The 20,895-nt window shown below is 39.9% G+C and overlaps 1 protein-coding gene across 15 annotated transcripts in view; it reads right to left on the reverse strand.

The window, feature by feature from the left end:
* map2 (microtubule-associated protein 2) overlaps positions 1 to 20,113 on the reverse strand; it is a 105,253-nt gene extending 85,140 nt beyond the window's left edge. For 10 of the 15 annotated variants that reach the window (XM_055015445.1, XM_055015457.1, XM_055015455.1 and 7 more), the window contains exon 1: positions 19,683 to 19,742. In XM_055015445.1, coding sequence (XP_054871420.1) covers positions 19,683 to 19,727 — 45 coding nt within the window. In that variant the 5' untranslated portion in view covers positions 19,728 to 19,742. Of the gene's footprint in view, positions 1 to 19,682; positions 19,743 to 20,019 lie in introns of those variants that run through there. The other 5 variants (XM_055015450.1, XM_055015449.1, XM_055015452.1 and 2 more) reach the window with 4 other exon arrangements.
* Positions 20,114 to 20,895: the final 782 nt, after the last annotated feature.

A 20,895-nucleotide genomic window follows, 5' to 3' on the forward strand; every position in this document is an offset into this window, starting at 1 on the left:
AATCTGAAACTGCCAGTTGACGATGGATATTTCTCAACCTGGAAGAAATAACCGGCAACAAAATATTACATAGGACAGGTTTATACATCAAAAATACATGGAGTTAAACTATTGTGATGAGATTAGATTTAAGCAACCTAATCAAGACAGAAAGGAGACAGATGGATATGAGAACTTGATCCAGTTTAAGTTTGCCTCTGCAAAACCCCTGAATTGAGATAGCAGATTTTTCTTTGGCAAACAGGCCTGTTCTGTTCATGAATCAAAATGTATACACACAACCTTTGGACAGTGCTGGGAATTTAACCTTTCTGCTTTGTGTTTCTGCCTCATTTGTAAGGACAAAATATCACAAAGACCACTCGAGGTGTCATCCAAGTTCTAGCACAGTATTGTAGTACCTGTAATAATCTGTTCCCATACATACTCAGACAAAAAAAAAAAAAAAACCCTGTACACACTCAGATAGCCCCTCTGGTGAAAACAGACTCTGCGTTCTTGGAAAAGCAGCTAAAGCTCCTTATGCCAACAGGAAGGACATGCACACCAGGAGGCAGCAGGACAAGAAAGCAGCATGTAATTGGGGTGAGGAAAAGGCCAACAGAAAAAGAGAAACTGGACAAAAAAAACTGAGCAAATAAGACAAATATTCCTCACATCTCTTCTCATCAGAGTCCCTTAATCCCTCTTTCTCACTGAAGTCACCCATCATCCTAGTCTTGCTTTTCTCTGCTCAAACAAATCAAGTTTGAATGTCATGATGAGGAGGGACAAACAGACAGTACTGACTTGCAGAAACACTGCTTCTCTGTGTGGCCAGTCTTGTTTAATTTGTCCAGGGCTCTAACCTCGATGTGACCCTAAACACGTCAATATTAAACGATCAGCGTGATTATTTCAATAATGGATCAATAGTATGTAGAGCTGAAATCAATTAATTATATGAGGCATTCTTTAAGTAGAATGTCAGATGCCAAAAATTCTTGGTTACAGATTCTTACTTTAAACACTTGCTGCAGTAAAATATTCCTCCTCAGGATCGATTTATTTCTATCATAAATAGGGCTCTTTTATTCCAAATGCTAATCTGACATTTCCCATAAAGACTCCCTAAGAAAGTTATGATTTTGAAAGAAATATCTACAACTTGTCCTTGAGTTGAGTATCCCTCCATTATGCTTGTTCCTTTATAATAAAGATGGCTACGCTATAGAGGTTAAATGTTATTCAGAGTGTTGGTGTGTAGTCTACTTGATTCTTGCATGTTTTAATGCATGAACATTCTCAGAATTGCGACCATATTTATGCCACAGTTTGTACTTTTTTTCCTCTCAGTGTGTGCATGTGTGTTTCTCTGGGACTACTCAGATGTTGGAAAAAGTGAGGCACAGACATCCAGCTGGTTTAGTCCTCCCAGGCCTCTGCGGTCTGTTGTGAACCCACATCAGTCGCCCTTCTGCTGGGTGGAGTTTGGAGGATGCTTCCCCTGCTTTCTTTAGCTGGAGCGCACACAGGGCTTGCATTAAAATGACTGCTGACAGTCAGCGTGGTGATTGTTTGAACAGGAGGCACATTTGTTAATTTGTTTCAGATGGTGTTGTAATTAGTGCAGAGAGGCTGTTCATTCTAATTTAAAGGTACAGACTGTGATTCTGGAGAAAAATTGTTGCTATGTAGCTGGTTAGCATATTTAGATAGCATGTGCCTGATTGATAGTCCCTCTCGCTCTCACTGCCGTTTCACCCCCATCTCCCCTTCACCTTGTCCCTTTCCCCCTGAGCACGAGCACAAGGTACGCTGGAATAGTGTAGTGTGGATCAGTCTGAGCCACTTCCTTTGTTTCCTACTTACAGAACAAGGGCAAAAGATGAACACCAGATCTTTTTCTCAGCACACACACAGAACAAACAGCTTGTAGATTAAGTGGATGTATTTGCTTAATTTAACAAAAAATGAATTCAACTGGAATTGCATACTTCACCTTTAATGGTTAAAAAACTACAGCCAAATCAGCAGTCTTTAATAAGAGTAATTTCTGACACTAATGACATGATGCAGTTCCTATTTATTGTGGTCCATCTCTTTTTACACAGGGTTTACTCTTTGTTGTATGTATGTGATGATATTGGCACAAACATAGTATCTTAAAGATGTTTCACATTCACTGCTTTGCAATGAACGTGTTATAATGAGAATATTCAGAAGTAGAAATTGCAAGCCTGCTGCTTGCCTGTTGTGCTGAGATTCTTGGAACCATCTTTCATTCTACTTTTAATATGTTGTTGAGCCAGCAGAGGGTGCCAAAGCTGGAGGAACAGTCTACAGTCATGTAATTTACACACACACACAAAAAAAAAAAACACCCCACGGAGCTCAAGGCGAGTAGCCCTGACCTCCCTGGTGGCAAAATCTATCATTAGTCAGAACATAGCTTTAAACTTAGCACCTTCTTCAGTTTGCCTACAGGTCCAAGTGAGGGCTGCAGGAAAGAAGACTGATACTGAGCTGCTGTTTGCCAACTTCTCTTCAGCTTTTAACACCATCCAAAGAGATGAGGATGTTTGAGGTCAGGATACAGGAAGGTATGTCTTTGTATTCCAGGTGACAAACATGTCAAATTACCCAGTCAATTTTCCCCAGCAACGCACAAAACAAATCCAGTTGATTAAAGCCTAATGAAGTGGAAACATTAGTGAAACTAAAGGGTCATTTGTGAATGCTTTAGTGACTAACGCTCTTGTAGCTTTTTACATCAAGCCACAGGACTGGAATACAATAACAAGGTATAATTAAGAGGAAAAAGTGACGAGAGTGATGATGAAGAATGCTAAAAGACAAACAGTAAAAAGGGCCATCTGCAGTTTAAATTAACTTTATGGGAGGAAAATACAAACTATTATTCAAAAAAACATTTATCCCTTTTTGGCCTTTCCTGCACAACACCGCATGGATCATGCTATAACCGTAAATACTGTACAAAACAATGTGTAATGTGTGACTGTTCGAGACAGATAAAACATCTTTGATTTTTCAGAGGAGTATTTACTCCACAGCCTACCAAAATAACCCTTAATTTCCCCTTGCAAATGAAAACAGGGGAAAAAAAAGAATCAACTGGGGCATGAGAAAAAGAGAGAATCTCTGAAAACAACCTTTTTTAACTCCAAATTATGGAAGTGAATTCCCTCTCCCTGCTCTTTTCCTATTCAGTGCAATTTGCTGCATATAAACAAGCAGCCAAAAAGAGTAAAAGTAATAACAAAGGCTTCACACACATTAAAGAGTAAATGACCTTGCTAAAATTAGATTTTGTTCTCTTTTCCCTCTATTTGCCTCACCCCTCCTGCTGCCTCTACCTCATCTTGCCTCTTCCTGCTACTGTTCTCCCTGTGTGAGCTCAACAGTCAGGGAATCGAAGCCACCATATGTATTGTCAAATAAAATGCCTGCCCTACTGGTGTCAGACGTTGTACATCTTTAGATGGTGGGGCTCTTTACAACGAAGCAAGCGTTTTCACAGCTTCTTTATGAGTTTGCGTGGGCTGCAATATAAACAGCACCAGTCGATTATATGACCAGTAAACTAATGAGCATTCCCCAGTGTGTGATCTTGCACAAACACACCAGTGCACAAATTCCTACAGTACAGTGAAGTGCATGCTCACACATATGTACAGGCGCTCACCAGCAGACACATATGGACAGCTTATGGGTGTTATCACTCGCTGCTGTTTGCGCAAATGCAGCTTTTATAGCCACTGTAGGATGTTGAGATCAGTCTCTCTATTTTAGAGGGGTTTAAGAGCACCACTGCTAATGATTTGATTTATTCCACACAGTGTTTTGATACAGCACTAGCACTGTCAAGTCTGTGAGTGTGAAATCTACCAACTGTACGTGTAATATCACTGTCTGGAAGAAGTTTACTAATCTAAAAGTCCACTAGGTTTACTGCAGTGCATTCACAGTTTTAAAATGAGTTTGGGACATGTGAGAAATTCTTTGCTCCTAAATGTAGCACCTTTAGGTATTAAATTTGTTGTCATTAGGTGAAAGCCTCTGGGAAGGTTTCTGTCGCTGAGTGAAGATGCACCAAACAAACAAAGACGTATTCATCATATGACCACATGATAGATCACACATCTGAAGTGTTGAGAGACATTACTTAGCCACCTTCACTTTTACATTAATACATTATTCAACAGCCAACAAGTTAATTTGATATTATACTGTCTGTTTTTCTTTGCCACTCCTAAAATAAGCAGTCTGGATCTGCATCAAAACTGAAAAGGTTCTTCCTGTGCCCGTGCTGCCTCGCCACCAAGTTTCATGTCATTCAGCTAGGTCATTTTAGTCAAACACACAGACTGATGGACTGACGGACAAACAAACGGCATGGATTACATACGTCTGCCTGGGGGAAGAAAAAGGTGCTCCATATGCTAAAAACATGTCTATTTTAGCACTAAAACATTATTGAGAATATTGTGCCAACACACTTGAATATGGTCCAATATTGCACGTATAAAAAACCATATGGGACTCACTGCAAAGCCTGTTCTATGAGCCTTTTGGGCCGTGTGTTTGTGTTTTCGTATGTATCAGTATCACAGGGAAAAGTATCAGGGGAGCAGTGAAACAGTGAGCTACGGCAGGCAAAACAGCTACTGCTGAATTAATAAACAACTGCAGGCAAGAAGCCCTGATCAAGTGCATGGGTCAGGTTTTCTACATCTCACTGCTGACCTGAGGGTGACAAAAATAAAGGAAAATCAACATTTTGTCTTCGATACTATTTGTAAAATGCTGTAACTGTGATCATTTGGTAGTTCAAACGATTTTCATTCAATATATAATTATTTTGTAGCATAATCACAATTTAATTTAGGAGGAGGAGTTTATGGCAGTAAAGTGCTGCGTCAAGCCATGTACTACATACAGCACTACTGTTATACAACATTTTATTGTCACATTGACTTAATTGGCATTGCTATGCAGATGACACACACTTATATGAAGTCAGATGAGACAAATCAGTTAGCTGAATCTCAAGCATGTTCTAAAGACAAAAAGGCCTTGATGACATACAATTTTCCTATTCAAAATTCAGACAAAACTAAAGTTAGTTTCTAGTACTACAGTGAGGAAACTTGGATTTAATGTATTGTATTTCTGCACAATATTAGGAATGTCCTGTCCACAGTAAAGCTAAAAAACTAACCAATGCATTTTTTACTTAAAGGCTGGAATACTGTAATTCCTGAATCACTCTCTAAAACACATCAAGATTAAATTTTTCCTATATTAGTTTCTCCTCATTGGGTCCCTGTGAGAACACCATGGACGAGAAGAGAAGAGAAGAGAAGAGAAGAGAAGAGAAGAGAAGAGAAGAGAAGAGAAGAGAAGAGAAGAGAAGAGAAGAGAAGAGAAGAGAAGAGAAGAGAAGAGAAGAGAAATCCTTCATCATCCTACGTAAAAAGCACCTAATAATTAAGTTCCATCATATCTTAAAAAATCTCACTGGACCATATCATTCCAACAGAGCATCTCACCCTCAGACTGCAGGTTTAGTTGTGGTTCCCAGAATTTCCCAAAGTTACTTGAACTAGAACTAGAGGCAGGGCCTTTAGCTATCAGTCTCCTGTCCTGTGGAACCAGCTCCCAGTTTGAGTTTGGAGTGCTCTGTGCTTTTAAGATTAGGCTTAAAATTTCCTTTTTAATAAAACTTACAGTTATGGCTGACTCAGGTGAACCATCCCTTAGTTCTGCTGCTGTAGGCCTAAGCTGCTGCGGGACTTCCCATGATGCACTGAGCACCTCTCCTCTACTCTTTTATACTCTCCATGCACTAATGCCACTGCTGCATGTCATTAACTTTGTGTGCTCTCTCTCCTGTACTTTGAGCTGTTCCTCTCCTTCCTCTCTCTCTCTGTACCCTTCTTCAGGTATTTCCAGCTCTGGAGCTGAATGTTTCTGATCTGTGGCTACACCGTTTGCTGTTTGTTGTTTCTCAACGGTCATTATTCTCTCTGCTGTCTCTCTCACTCCAACCAGTCGAGGCAGATGGTTGCCCATCATGAGCCTGGTACTGTGGGAGGTTTCTTCCTGTCAAAAGGGTGTTTACTCCCCACTGCTGCCAAGTCCTGACCTGTGGGGGCTTCTCTCTAGAGTGTTGAAAGGTCTTGACCTTACTATGTACGGTGCACTGAGATGATATATGTAATGGATTGAGGATTTTTTTAAAAAATGGTACTCAGAGTATATGAACATTTTGCATGTCAGTGTTTAGTCAGACTGTACAACACAGGCGGCAAGAGACAAAAAAGGCATTTTGTCATGTCACAGCAGGACAAGCACAGGTGTTGAAAGCACAATTAAGCATGTCTGAATTCCATTTAGCAGCTTCAGTTTCAGGTGCCTGGTATTGTGCATGGTGTCTTGGCTTACTAAGACTCTTGAATAGAACGAGATTAGAAACACCTGTGCTTTTCCTGCTATATGACATTAGTGTGTGTTGTGAAAAAGGCCTCTGTGGAGCAGATTTCATCCTGACCCTCCCTGGAGTCAGCCTGATAATCGCAATGATAATGAGCATGCTGATTAGTGATCGGCTGCTGTCAGCAAGACTGGTAACGTATTCTTTAATTGGCTGAATCGCTCAAACCGACACTGAGCCGCCCGTTCAATACTCCACCCAAAATTGAAAACATTCACCTACACAAATACAAAAATGTCTCTAGAAATTCCTGTAGGTTCAATATGCTCACATTTTCGCAAACTATAGCTAAACACCACCTTGGCTGTTATTATGCTAAGTGACATTTGGGATGAACAGAACAATACATTCAGTTATGAATCATCACATTCCCCATCTCATTTCAATTTAGGTCTCACAGTTAGATGAGCAATATTGCCAAAGCAGCATGTTGCATATTTGTATACGTACACTGTCTCTGTCTGTCTGTATGGTTTAAATAAAGCCATGTACAACATCGCTCATATATACATCTGATACATTCTGTAAAACATATGTGCTGATGCTTAATGTGTGTTTTTATGTTAAAGAGTGTGTATAAGGGTTTATATGAATGTGTTTGTGATGTGCTGCTCAGGGAGTGTGGAGGGTTGCTGTGGGTGGTAATGAGCCACCGCTCAGTTGCCACAGCAACACCCTAACTCCGTCAGTCTCCATGGCAACTGATAACAGCATTAGCTGATTCAGCCTAAGTGAAGGTTCGTGTCAGAGGGAGGGAAATGGATTTTTTTTTTTATTTTCAAAAAAGACTGTTCATGATAACCAGCATTGACAACGTGGGGAGAGGGACCCCTGGGCTGCATAAGCAAAAATCCAACTCCTCTATATTTTGAGGGGGGCAAAGAAGTAGAAGTCATGACTGAAGATACTGTGAATGTGGTTAAGTGTTAAAGACAGATTACCAACCTGCAATCTTTGAATGTTTACATGCTGTCATGAAAATATGGAGTACCTTGAGAGGAGATGCTCTATGAAAACAGCCTTAAGGTGCATTCAAATCGAAAACATGACAAATACTCATGTCAGTTTTCACATATTTAGTACGTCAGACTGTTTTGAGAGATAGTTTGGACTCTGATCTCGTAATTCACCACAAAGCATGAGTGGAGTCATAAAGCTTTGGGATACACACACAGTTATTGCTTACTACTCAAACACATTACCACTGTTTTGGATTTTAAAAAAAGTGGGGCAGAGCATGTTGGTGTGCTCAAAGTATCTGTACCTCAATATTTATTTTCCATCGAGTCTGAACACACCTTTGGAGGGGACACTGGTGAAGGTAATGAGATTAGTTAACCAGAAAAGGTGTTGAGACCAAACAGTCTACAATCAACAAATTCTACACAGTGAACCTAAAGCATAACTTCAACCCATGCTGCCCCTCTACACCTGCACCATGATATATGACCCAATTAGTGCAAACACAAGCCATATCAGCTGAATACAATAACTTGACCTTGGTTTTAATTTTCCTTTACCCTCACCACATTTATCACTGCAAAGAAAACAAGAAGCAGGGTTGGGATGGAGTTGAGGTCAAAGGCGAAATGAGCAAATAAGCGAAAAGTAGAAGGAGGTGGCACAGAGGCCAACCACTGACCTTTAAAGTTTCTCTGTTAGATAATGCAGGTAATCGTCTCATTATTTTTCAGCCACTGAAATATGAAATTTCATATTGAACATACGGAGGGTTCAGTTGGTTTTATCCAACAGCAAACAATTTCAGAGCATTTGGTTATATTAAGTAGTCATGCGCCAATTCCTACACCTATTTTACACATATTCAAAGCATTGTAAACACTGAACAGATGGCCAGAAGGTACTGGAATTAATAAAAATGACAGATTTCATTGGACTTGCAGTATGTACTTACTGTATGCTTTACAAGCATTACATGGTCATCCTCCAAAATGTAGATAAATAAGCACAAAACGAAACCCCCACGTTGTACCACATTAAAAAAGAGATGGTGGGCACCGTCTACTAATTTTGCCCCTCAGTCTTTTGCTTATACCAGTGCACCCATGGAAAACAGCTAAACCTTGTCTGTCTTAACGGTTAATAAAACTAAATCAATTCCTGATTGTCAGCTTTTCAGGCATCGCAGGTTTTCCACTTTATTTCCCTCCGTGCAGAAGTAACACAAACGCAAAACACCCAATGGTGAGCAATAATTATTAATGATATCTGCACGTCACAACTGTGCCAGGTTGCCATGGAAGCAAAAAAGGATGCTTGATGCAGTGGTTGAGCAAATACACACTTGGCATGTATGAAATATACACACAGAAGGAAACAAAGGGAAGGAAGTAAAAGTAATCATTCAGATCCAGCCCTGCATTTTAAAGACTACCCTCTGCAAGCAGTGACCGTGTATAAGAAGGGACCTGGCAGGGTGAAAAGATTTCCCTGTCCAGGATTCCTTCATCCATCCTCATCTCTCCAGTGCCTGCTACTGAAAACAAGAGAAGGCACATAAAACCGTGCGCCGCAACATGGAAGAACACTGCACTGTGCAAATCATAAAGAAGGCGTGGCTGCTGACAACAGGCACATGGATTGGAGGATGTGAAATAGCAGCATGCTTTACTGTGTGTGTATGTGTGCGCATGTGTGAGAATGGTGGGAGGTTTGACTTAATGGCATCCACTGGGAGAAAGGCTCCATATACGATTTTATCAGCGATTCTAAGCCTGATGGCGTTTGTGAGATTACAAGAATTAATTAAGCAAGTTAGAGTTAGACAGTAAGCCAGCCTCATCAGAGTGAGATTTAGCAGTTAAGGTGTATCTGGGCTAACTGGTTAGCTGAGGTAAGTGTGGGACAATTGAATTTGGGCATGCAGTGAGGTCACAGTTTGTTAAAATACTGTAGACCTTTTGGATCAAGACAGAGCTCATGATGTTCCACAAGTACAGCGTTAGGTATGTATTATCCATCCACCTACACTCTCTTCCTGAAGAATAAAACCTTTTTACAAAAAACAAAATGTTACAGATCAAAAATCTCTAACTGTAAAATATTTTTTAAAGAAAAATTGGTGTTTTCAACTAAAAAGGCAGCTATAATAGATGTGAAAATGTATCATAACTTCACAGATATTTCCTTGTGATTTACCAGATGAAACTGAAAAAGAAGTAATTGTATAATTACAAATGTTTTTGCAGAAAAAAATGTTGAATCAATCTATCAATATTATAGATTATAGTTAATTTAATTGTTGTTACATATGGTAACAATCTTCTTTAAACAATTTAAACCCAAAACATATACATGTAAAATAACAGCTATTGAACAGATTTTATGTTTTATGGAAGATTACTGTGCTTAAATGAGATGGTTATTTTCTACTGTTTTACAGTTCTGTTTTTTGCAGCAGGTACTAAAAAAATTACTGCTAATTTACTTCAGTTTTTTATTGAGCAGTTGTATTCTTTGAAAGCAGCAGTTGTATTTTTTTTTTTTGAAATGTGGTACTTGAACCTGAATATCGGACTGAATGACTTAAAAGAGGACATATGCATTATCATCATCAGTTCCTGTTCGATTCAAATCATGTCACTATGCGCTCCTTGAATAGAGACTCACAGATCGGTTAAGTATCCATCTCTCATCTCTCATCTTTGTGAAGCTGTTTAGACTGAACAGGTTCAGCTAATAACAAAAGCCATCTCACACATACACTTTTGCACTTTTCGTGTAACCCCTCCCCCTCTTTCTTGCAAAAGGCCATTTGTGTGTGTGTGTGCGTGTGTGTGTGTGTGTGTGTGTGTGTGTGTGTGTGTGTGTGCGCGTGCGTGTGTGATCTGCAGTCAAGTAATCCCATCCTCTGTTCCCTTGTTGTAATCCTGTAATTTCCTCCAGTGGGGAGGTTCCCACTCACATTTAATCATATATAAACTAGCCCTTAATCCTGGTAATCTAACAACCATTGTATTCTTTTTTCTGCATGTGTGTAGGTTCTTTTGTATGCCTGTACTTTTGGCCCCTATAGTTTTATTGTGTAATTATGTTAAGACAGGTGGTGGAAAGTCAGTAGAAGCAGATGCAGAGATGATGGATGGGTATGTCAAACATATTCTACCTCAACACTATTTTTTTTACCTTTTGTTGTGCTACTTTTCCTGAACCTGCCTTGTTTCACACTAATCCAATTACAAATTTATACTCTATATTTTGCCTTTTGGTAATCTCAAAAAGTGAAATGCATTTACACTTTATATTTGAAATCAGTATACTGCATATCTAAAAATGAAATACGAATACTTGGAGCATTGTTTTGGATTTCATCATCACCATAACAAACAATAAACACTATAGACAGTAACATGCCCTCAAGGAGTAAGCGCCAGCTGTCTTTAATTTAATCTAGTCTATTATGAAGGATGGTTGAGGAAGGAATGGGCACAGTGGGACAATGACAGAAGTTCCACTCATCATTCTTTGGAAGACACACCAGCTACCTCTTCTCGTGGCCTTGATGCTCCTCTAGTTGGCAGCAGTGCATTTTGCTTGCCACAGTTTTTCAACAGGACACACCGGTCCATGATCTCCCATTTATCTACATTTGGGACTGTTTGTTTAAAGCACCACCTCCATTTCTGTGCCAACAGAGAAAAAAAAAATCTTTCATCCCAATTTTTCTTTTTATTTCTAGCCATTTTGGTCAGCAAGATCATAAAGAGGATCTGTTTCAATATCTGATGTGATATTTTCTAATTGTTGATATTTGTAATTGCACATTAACCTTAGAATGTTGCGGGGTTGTTTTTAGTATTCACCAATTCTTAATTAGCAGAGGAGGTCAAGTAACCCTCTTTTTAGGAATAGGTTATCTGCAATTGGTTTATATAACCTTCATCACCCTTAGATGTACAATAAGCTGCAATATGTTGTATGAGATGTAATGAATTAAAAAATAGGGTTCGTCCTGAGCAAATTAAAGCCTAGAAGAAGGCAGATGCAAGAAAAAGAGGAAACTAACAGGTTGCTATTCAAGAAGGAAACACACACGTATGAAAAAATCTGTGATGATCCTTCATAGTGCAGTGGTGATGGTAGATATCCCAGAATAAAGCTCCATAGTATTTGAGGTTGTGTGGATGACGTGGTAAGTAGGAATTGGTAACAGTAAAACTGAAGTTATTTGACAGGATCAGACTGACAAAAAGGGAAAAGTGTTCAAAACGGTCCAGGAAGCACTAGATTAAAGACCCATGCATTGTCTAGGTATCTATTCTAATCTACTACCATGAGTAGTTTGTGCACTGCTATTTGTGTATGAATGTGTTACAGTGTGATTTTGCTCCGTGTGTGGGTTTTCACATGTGTAGGCACGAGTGTTTATGACATAACTGAAAGAGGAACGACTTGCTTCCCCAAGACGACAGCCGAAAAGATGAAACGCAACACTTCACAACATTGAGGGAATAATTCATGTTCTTTTCTCGTGTCTAACTTGTAAGCTTTTAGGGTCTGAATTCCCACAGATCTTCAACGAGTTCAAAACCGCAGATCGCACGCACACTACAAAGCATCTGGTGACACTTCCGACAATATGGTGGGAAACCGGGAAAGCCAGCGTGCCAGGCGATGAGAAACGAAAATCAGATGTCAACTGTGGCCAAACGGTGACTCAGCTTTTAGTTCACTTTATTTTGTACCGAGTGTGTCCAATAACAAACTGGTTCAGTTTCAGAAGTTGCATGAAAAGCATCTCCAACACTTTATAATTAACAAAACAATCCTCGCCTCGCTTGGGTCTTAGCTCTAACAGGCCCAACATTTCTTGCTAATCTGGAAGGTAGTGACATTTCATTAACCCCACTGTTGTCGTTAATGTAATTAAAGGCATCTCCGACTATCCCTCGAGGGAATAAATGGACTTCTAACATACCTGAGGTGCATTTATACCCGGCATTGATGCATTTCTATGATACAATACCATTATTGAAGATGTGTCTTAATGCACGTGGGAAGAAGGTCATTATGTGCTATTCACTTAAGTGCTCTCTGTCTGTTGTCTAATTTACCTGGGAAAGGAAAAAGAAAGATTTTATTCTTGTGCAGTGCTGTCATTCAGCAGCTCCTGTAAACTGGTCCGCTGCACAGACCTTAGGGGGTGTCGCCATCGACCTCGGCGCTTCATCGAGAAAAGCCATTAAGAGGAGCAGCGTAGAAGACAGAGCAGTGTTCTTTTAGCATTTCAATAAAGTGATGTGAAATGCAATTATCCTGACGAAGACTGTAACACAAGCAATTTATGCGAGCTCGTAGGGATTCAGCATCAGCACGTACAGCATGTTTGTCTGTTTTCTCTTGTTGTGAAGGGACTCACAAAGTGTGTACATTGTAACTAATTTCTGTGCAATTATTACACTACTGTGAGGGATTCTGACACACCACGAATAGCAGATGAAATGTCAGACAATACACGACAGCCTATAATACCACATTTAAGCCAGAACTTAAGACACTTTGTGAAGACCACCTGCAAGTTATATCAAAAAGGAGAACTTCTCATGTCTGCAGCTCTGTCTCAGATTATTGCATCTTGATTGGCAGACTCTGTCAGACTTCAGATTGTGAGGCCCATCATCAGGGCCCAGGGAAATTCTCAACTGAGAAACAAAAAAGCGGTGGGCCACGGGATTTTTATGAGCACTAGGTGGGTAGATGGGTATCTTTGGATCATCTCAGGGGTTTTGTCTCTCTCATCATGAAGTGCTCACACACAAAAGAATGCCATAGAGGATCTAACCAATATCGAAGTATCAGTGTGCTAATATACTGTATCACGCCTGTAACTGTGAGCTGCCTGGAAGAAACGCATATTCCTTTAAATGGTTCTAAAACTGAGATCAGCCGATCAATAATTCAAACACTTAATAAACATTAAATTACATTTATGCTACACCTAAAACAAACATTCCTGGGGCAGAACCAAGTGTCTAGCGCAAATACCACACAGCAAAAATGCCATCAACAGCTGAGTCCCAGGTTCAATTCCAGGCAGCCGGCCCTTTACTGCATATCTCATGTCTGTTTCTACTGTAACTCTAAAGGCAAAAAGTGTCAAAAAATAACATAAAAATACTGAAAAAAACATAAAATAAGCATAATTACTTGCTTCCTATATGTTATTACTGTATTAAACAAGACTGCAGGAGTGATTATGAAATTGAGATATTTCCTGTGCAACTACAATTATAGCAAAACAGACTTCATTCTCTAATTTTCCTCCTAAAACAGCGTTTCTGTAACAGGCTGGCTATTTAGCTGTATCTTCTATGCCCACACACTCTTTATGGACCTTGTTATAAGGCATTCTGCAAAAAGCAGGGAAGCAGTGAATTGGATGTAGCAGGCAGAAAGAAACTAAATTACAGTATTATGTCAGAAAATAAAGCCTGGGGTGCACTCAACATCACACATGGAATATCAAAGTGAAAGACGCCCAGGGTGATGTTTTCTTTTAACACAAGCACATAAAGCTGTAAATTATACCTCCACACGAGCACAGACTCCCACACAAAGACTGTGGGATATTGGGCATGAACCTTGATCCACACACAGTCAGGTTCATGCACAAACACAAGACACATGCACAGATACCACACTTTTTGATAGGTTAGCGGCACAGGATAGGGCAGTAAAGGAGAGGAGAGGAGAGGAGAGGAGAGGAGAGGAGAGGAGAGGAGAGGAGAGGAGAGGAGAGGAGAGGAGAGGAGAGGAGAGGAGAGGAGAGGAGAGGAGGGTTGGAGGAAGAACTAAATAGTTAGGTGAGCTGTGAGTCACCCTCATGTTTTTCCCTGCTTCAACCCACACATGTATTTCTATCAGTTTTCTTTCTGGTCTGTCAGCGCTGTTGTGTGAAGAGAATACAGCAGTTATAGAAACAGATTCATCCTATAGACACCTGACATGAGACTGGTGCCAAAAATAAACTGCCCCATTTAAAACCTTAGTAGCGTAGTTTATTTGCTTACTGTTTCTCTGTATGTGACATAAAGCAGAAACATACACCACTTTTTACCTATCAGTGCTTCTCCAATATGTCCTTCGTCTATTTGGTCATTGGAAACTCCACCAACACTAGAAGCTGTAGCTGCTAGTCTGTTGTTATCTGTCTGTCAGCCCGCTACCTCTACCTCTGAGTGTTTCTATGATTATTTTTGTCTTTTTTTGTTAAATTACAGAACTGCAGTGAAACAAAGCACAGTGTGTAGTGATAGTATTTATCCTGAGCAGGTTTTGCTGCATAAAATTTGTTGTGCAACTTGAAAATTAGTTTTCTTAATTTTCTATGACTGCAAATTATGCCAGGGCTCCTATCTGAGAGTTCTAATAATCAATAAGAAGAAAGCAATTTCGAAACTTAACCCTCGGAATCCTAAAACTCACCAGTCGGTTGTTGTTTTGTTATGCCAAAATTAAACAATTTATAAGAGCTAGAAACTGTGAAAATTAGATTTTCAACTTTCTGATTGCCCTCGAACTACTCATCTGAAAAATACTGTTTCATCGGAAAACATATTGAAGCAAAAGATCATGATATTTCATCAAAACTTCAATTAATTTAAAAAAATCCCCAAATATTGAACCATTTGTGTGAACAGATTAGGTTAATTATTAAAAACTGTAAGCAGCAAAATAACTGTGGTATCTAGAGTCAGTATTGGTAACAGCTGGGGGCAACTGCAGAAATGTTGGAAATGTTGATTCTAAATCTCTAAGTCAGAGATCAGACACCGTTTTTTTTTTACACACATCACTGAAGAGGCACATTTATAAAGGCTCAATATGCAACAAACAACAGTGGTCTACCCCGCACTCAGAGCTGTCAGGAAGACAGATAGAGTCTGGGTGTTGGGACAGACTCCTGTGGGTTTGACTTGACTGATCTCAGCCTCTTTCAAACTAAAGATCACCTATCTTGACCCCAGTTGTCCCTCGGGGCATACAAAAATGAAAGTTGAAGAACAGAAATCCACAAGGCACTTCAAAATGGACATATTACTGTGCTGTGTAGCAGGTAGAAATCTGTCAGTGGACAAAGTGGATATCCGTTAGCTGCGAGTCGGGCGAGGTCAGCCATGTCCCTCCTGAACAACAGCCCAAATGGAAATTAGTTAGCTTACACTTGTCAGTGTGACGGCCCATTCCCTGACAGGACTGGCAGGAACACAACAACTGAAGTCAGCACCCTGCATTCCATTAGCATTTTAAGGCTGATCTAGGGTTACGCTTTTTATCTCCTATGATGATGAAAGAGTGAGGAAGATTTTTTTATTTCTTTTATGGACATGATGTGATTGTAAAGGAACTAAAACCTGACTCTCCGAGGTAAAACATGAGATTTGATGATGATTACAAATAATTCTAATTCCCTTAAATATGTTTAATATTTCAGTACATTCTGTATGAGGATCTATAAAAGAAAGTTTCATATAAGCGTTTATCAGACAACATGATACCTGTGTAAGACCAATATCTGGATACTATCTGATAACCAATGTAACACATGATTACAACAGCTGTAAAATACAACCTTGAGTATAGATTTCACTGCTGCAACCTATAAATTTTGTAGTTCGTTTTATTTGATGTTGTGAAGGAAGATCATTGTTCAATCAGACTTTAAGTCAGAGGCTCAAATCCTGATGTCAGCAAACTTCTGTCCACTCAGCACCCTGAGGCAAGACGTTGCCTGACAGCAGATGGTTGCCCTTTAACTGACCCTGACGAGAAAACACAAGTCAATACCAGTTTATTATCACTCAGGCCTTATAGACACAATCTCAACAGTACACTCAAAAAAAGTCTATTATCCGCTGAGCATAAAGTCCGACCTGATCTTGTCCAAAAAGCCATTAAATTGTTGCCATGTATGCATCCTTGGCCCCGCGCCCCACACTGCTCACCTAATGTCAGACAGAACTGTCAACATGTTTCGCTCTTTTCCATCTTCCATCAGTCACCTCGTTGGAATGGATCTGGACATCGGCATTTCCCACCGTTAATGTAGCATACCAAGCCCTTCATCAGTGACATGCTAGTTATTTATGGACCCTATAGTTAACCTTGTTCTCTACTTCTTTCCCTGGCCTTGAACACAGAACACATCGACATCAAGTACAAATACCACATGAGAAATATCGCTGGATGTCAGTACTTGAATTAAGGCCATTTACAGTCACCAGATGACTTGAAGCAATCAATAAACTGTCTATTGCAGAAAATGTTCGATGGTTGAGGGAAAAATGGTTTATGAAGCATATTAAATAATATCATGGGCATATTCAATAAAAGAAAAGCAATCAACAACTATTTTAATAAATAAGTCATTTTTAACTTATTTTTTTTACAAAAATAGTAAACCTTACATGTGCAGCTCCTCAAATGTGAGCATTTGCTGTTTTGCTTCGTCATACCTGATAGTAAACTAAACATCTTTTATATATATGACTGCAAAATGCCTCATCAGGAAGAAATCAGCCGGCAAACTAATCGATAATGAAAATATAATGATTGCAGCTCCACAGAATAGTAGCGTCATCTCACTACTTCAAAAGCATGCTAACCAATGTGCTAATCTTTCCAAAACCTAGAGTGCTTCCCTTAGCCAGAGAGGCAGAGAGAGAGGAAGAAGAGAGACTGGCAGTTTGCTGGCAAACATGTCGGTTGAGTGTGTTGGTGCTGCTGCCAAATCTACCATCGAGTGTCTCTCTTCTTTCATACAGAGAGCCCTTCCTACTTTCTGCCACACACACGCATACACACGCACACACACACACACACACACAAACACACAGCATTACATCAAGCTTTGAATGTGACAAATGAGGACTGTCCATTTGTGTGTGTGTGTGTGTGTCTGTCCGGCCGGCTAAGTATCTTTGTAGGAATCAGGATTAGGTTGTCTCACTGACACACAAGGCTTATGTAAAGCTGACCTACAGCATGTGGCACCCTACGTGAGTGTGAACTGGCAGGCTGCAGTGCTACCTAACCTCGCTGGCACCTCTTCCTTGGACTGCCCACTCAACAACCAACCGTACCGAAGACACTGAAAATAATCAATTCAGTCATTGTTTACATTCCAGTCCACTGTGTTTTTGTGGTCATTTTTAAGAGGTCCTGAGGGAATTTCTTCTCCGTCGTACTTATTCCGTTTTGCTTATTACTTACTATCAATTTTTTGAACATTTTTCACATAAGCATAATCCCTGAGATGAGAGCGCAGTAATCCTGCAAGAAACAGAGACCACTAAGGCAAGTAACACATGTTGCCAGATACAAATACCCACATTAACCTAATTATCTTAATGATCTTAGAGCTGAAAACTGAGGTGGCATTTACCAAACCAGCCACATGTCTGTTCATGAAATCTACAATGGAGTGCAACACACATTACAAGTGGGTTCACCTTTGTTTGTCTCTTTTGTGTTGAAGCTGAGTTGTTAACCCCAACTCAGCATTGTTGTTTGCGAGTAAAATGTTATCGTGACCGAATGAAGGCCAAAGTTTAAGACACAGATGGTAAGAAATTCCCTGTACAATTGTAAAAACAGCTAAAATAAGCATGTAGTATTCAAGGTTCACTAAAACATTAAAACTATGTTCTGTCTAAGATAGCTTCTTAGAGACTGCTGAGAACATAAACCCTCACAATTAGGTCTATCGCTTTTATCAATGTTGCTAAATCCTGTCTTAAGATCCATCTTTAACCTTTTGGTTTACTGTCAACACATTATCCACATCAATATTGCAGATGTTCATTTGGGTTTGCTACAAACAAAGCAACAAAATCAGGAGTTTTAGGGGGATTTTTAGATAAAAATTACTTGAAAACTCAACTGTCACTGGTAAAGAACAGGCACATCATTGTAAAGTTAGGCACGTACCTCCCACCTCAGAGGTCCACTTCCCTTCTAAGCCCTTACCCAAACACAAACACAGTCGGTAAACTATGCCTGCTTACCTTGTCACTTACACTCACTTTCACAAAGTCTAGGCCTTGTACTGAGCACTGAAATTACATTTTGCTCACACAAACTATTGCAAATAGTCAAGGATACAAACATAATATGCTAAACCACTTTAGAGGTTGCAAATAATAATCCTATTGCACAAAACTATGATCATATGTAGATCAAAGAGAAATTATGTCAGAAAATACATTATGTTCTAAGAGAGACAGTCCACAAAGCTTAAGTGTCATTTGCTCGTGGTCCCTCTTCTATCTTTGTTTACAGTCAGGCTAACAGTATGTAATGGCCACAAAAACATGTCACTGTAAAGCTGAATTTGCTCCCAGTAGACAAAAAAAGAGCAGATCAGCCAGGTCCTCCAGAAACATGAGCCCAGCCTGCCTGGCTGGGCATGACTCAATGAATTCCAGCCTCATCCTGATCGCATTTAAATGTATGTGCACACACTGTAGCAAGTGGACTGACAGAGCAAAAATCAATAGGCAGCCTCTGTATGTAAATGAGATCAGACTGAAGCCTACATGCACTGTGTAAGAAATCTATCATGTATGAGCCCCCTATTATCCATTCAGAATGAGAAAGGATCTCTGAGGTGTTACAGCTAAGGCTTATTTAGCTGCATTTGCTGTGTTGGGAACAGGGACTCAATAAAGAGATGAAGACCTAACATAGTTGGATTTAACACTTGATTTTAAAATGAAATGAAATGTGTGACACGGCGTAAATGCAAGAGATGCAGTTATTTAACATTAAATGCTGTGGTAATGCCAAACATGCACATATTGGGCTTTAATTTGTGTTATCAATCAGAGAAGGACCCGCCAATATGACTCAGCACCTGTTTTTGCAGCCCTCCCCCCTCTCTTCTTCTCTCATTAGGGAGATTATAAGTCACTATTTTATTTCTACAGAGGCTTCCACTTAAAGATCTTTTCCACAGTCACCTTTTATTATAGCTTTCTGTAATGTCTTATAGGAGGGCAGTCGTGCACTGCCACCGCAGCAAGGCAAGTTCCCGCAGTCACCGCAGTAGGTGAAGCCTTTAAGTAGCACAATGCAGACGTTACTCTTTCAACCCGTCAACCAAACGAGTGCGTGATTGGACCAATAACAGGCAAGGCAATTAGGTCAATCAGTAGGTCTTCCCCACCTCTGAGATTTGGTTTCCAGATCTGTTGCACAGCTGTGATTTCATATTAATTCCGCAACACTGCTCATGCAAACCTGGCGGACATCACAGGTCGGACAGACTCACAAGAACCCAGACCCAGTTCTCCTGTAGACGAACAATGCGTCCTTTCTCCATCCACGCAGAGAGGGGCACCTCATCATTTCAGCCTCTGCCTGCTGAAATGTTCATGTACTGTCGGGTGTAAAAGCCACCTCCGACCTCCGACATCACATGCTTTTAATAAATAGTTGCCATTCGTTATTTTTTGGCTGTATTATAACGCTGATAAATAGAGAAATAAGTGTAAATTCTTTACCTGTTCGGCGCAGTGTCTTCCAGTCCAACTCCGGGTCTGTCGGACACAGAGGCTCCGCAGCCTGCTCCTACCGTAACGCCTGGACTAGTCACGCAGACAGACACTGCATCTGTGTCTAAACTGGTTATTACGGTGATGTGGTGTAGACTTTGTGCTAGAAATTAACACAGAGGGGAAAAAAATTCAAAAGCGTTTCAGCAGAAGCTCAAAACATGCACTGTAACGTATAATGCTACCTCCATTTATTGTTAACCACCACAGAAGTACAGCAAATGGTTGTATCCTGTGCTAACTTTCGGCCAAACCAGTTGAACTAATTAAATGATTTAAAGGTCTGACCTGTCCTGTGTAGCCTTTTGCTGGCTATTTTGAGTAAACCACATCGTTTTAATAGATGCCTCATAGTTTTTAAGTCTTAATTTTTGACCCAACAACATCTCACCGTAAACCTTAGCATAGCTAGAAGTTGGCTTCTCTACAACCTCGCGTTTCTTCAAATAATATTAAAGCAGCTACGACAAAGTGACTTTAATATATTGCTAGCTTTTAAATGAAATGTTACTTAATGTGTGAAGAAACCATGTCGTGGACGTACTTTGGAACTACTTTCTATCAAAGGAAAAATAGTCCCGAATGTCAACAAACATTACATTCCAACCAGGCTACATTCCCAACACTGAGAACCTTTAACATGATATAAGCATTTACAATACAGTATATTAGTTTTACTGCTGCTTTAGGTTACACTCTGCATAGATGCACTGATGGCTGTTCAAGATATTCCTTGATATAACAGCACCCCCCAGAGTGAAACTGATGCAGTTACAACCAATAATTCACTTAAGCTCCTTAGAAACCATACTACATAATTTACTG

The sequence above is a fragment of the Amphiprion ocellaris genome, chromosome 11 (genome assembly GCF_022539595.1).
Source record: "Amphiprion ocellaris isolate individual 3 ecotype Okinawa chromosome 11, ASM2253959v1, whole genome shotgun sequence".
NCBI lineage: Eukaryota > Metazoa > Chordata > Actinopteri > Pomacentridae > Amphiprion > Amphiprion ocellaris.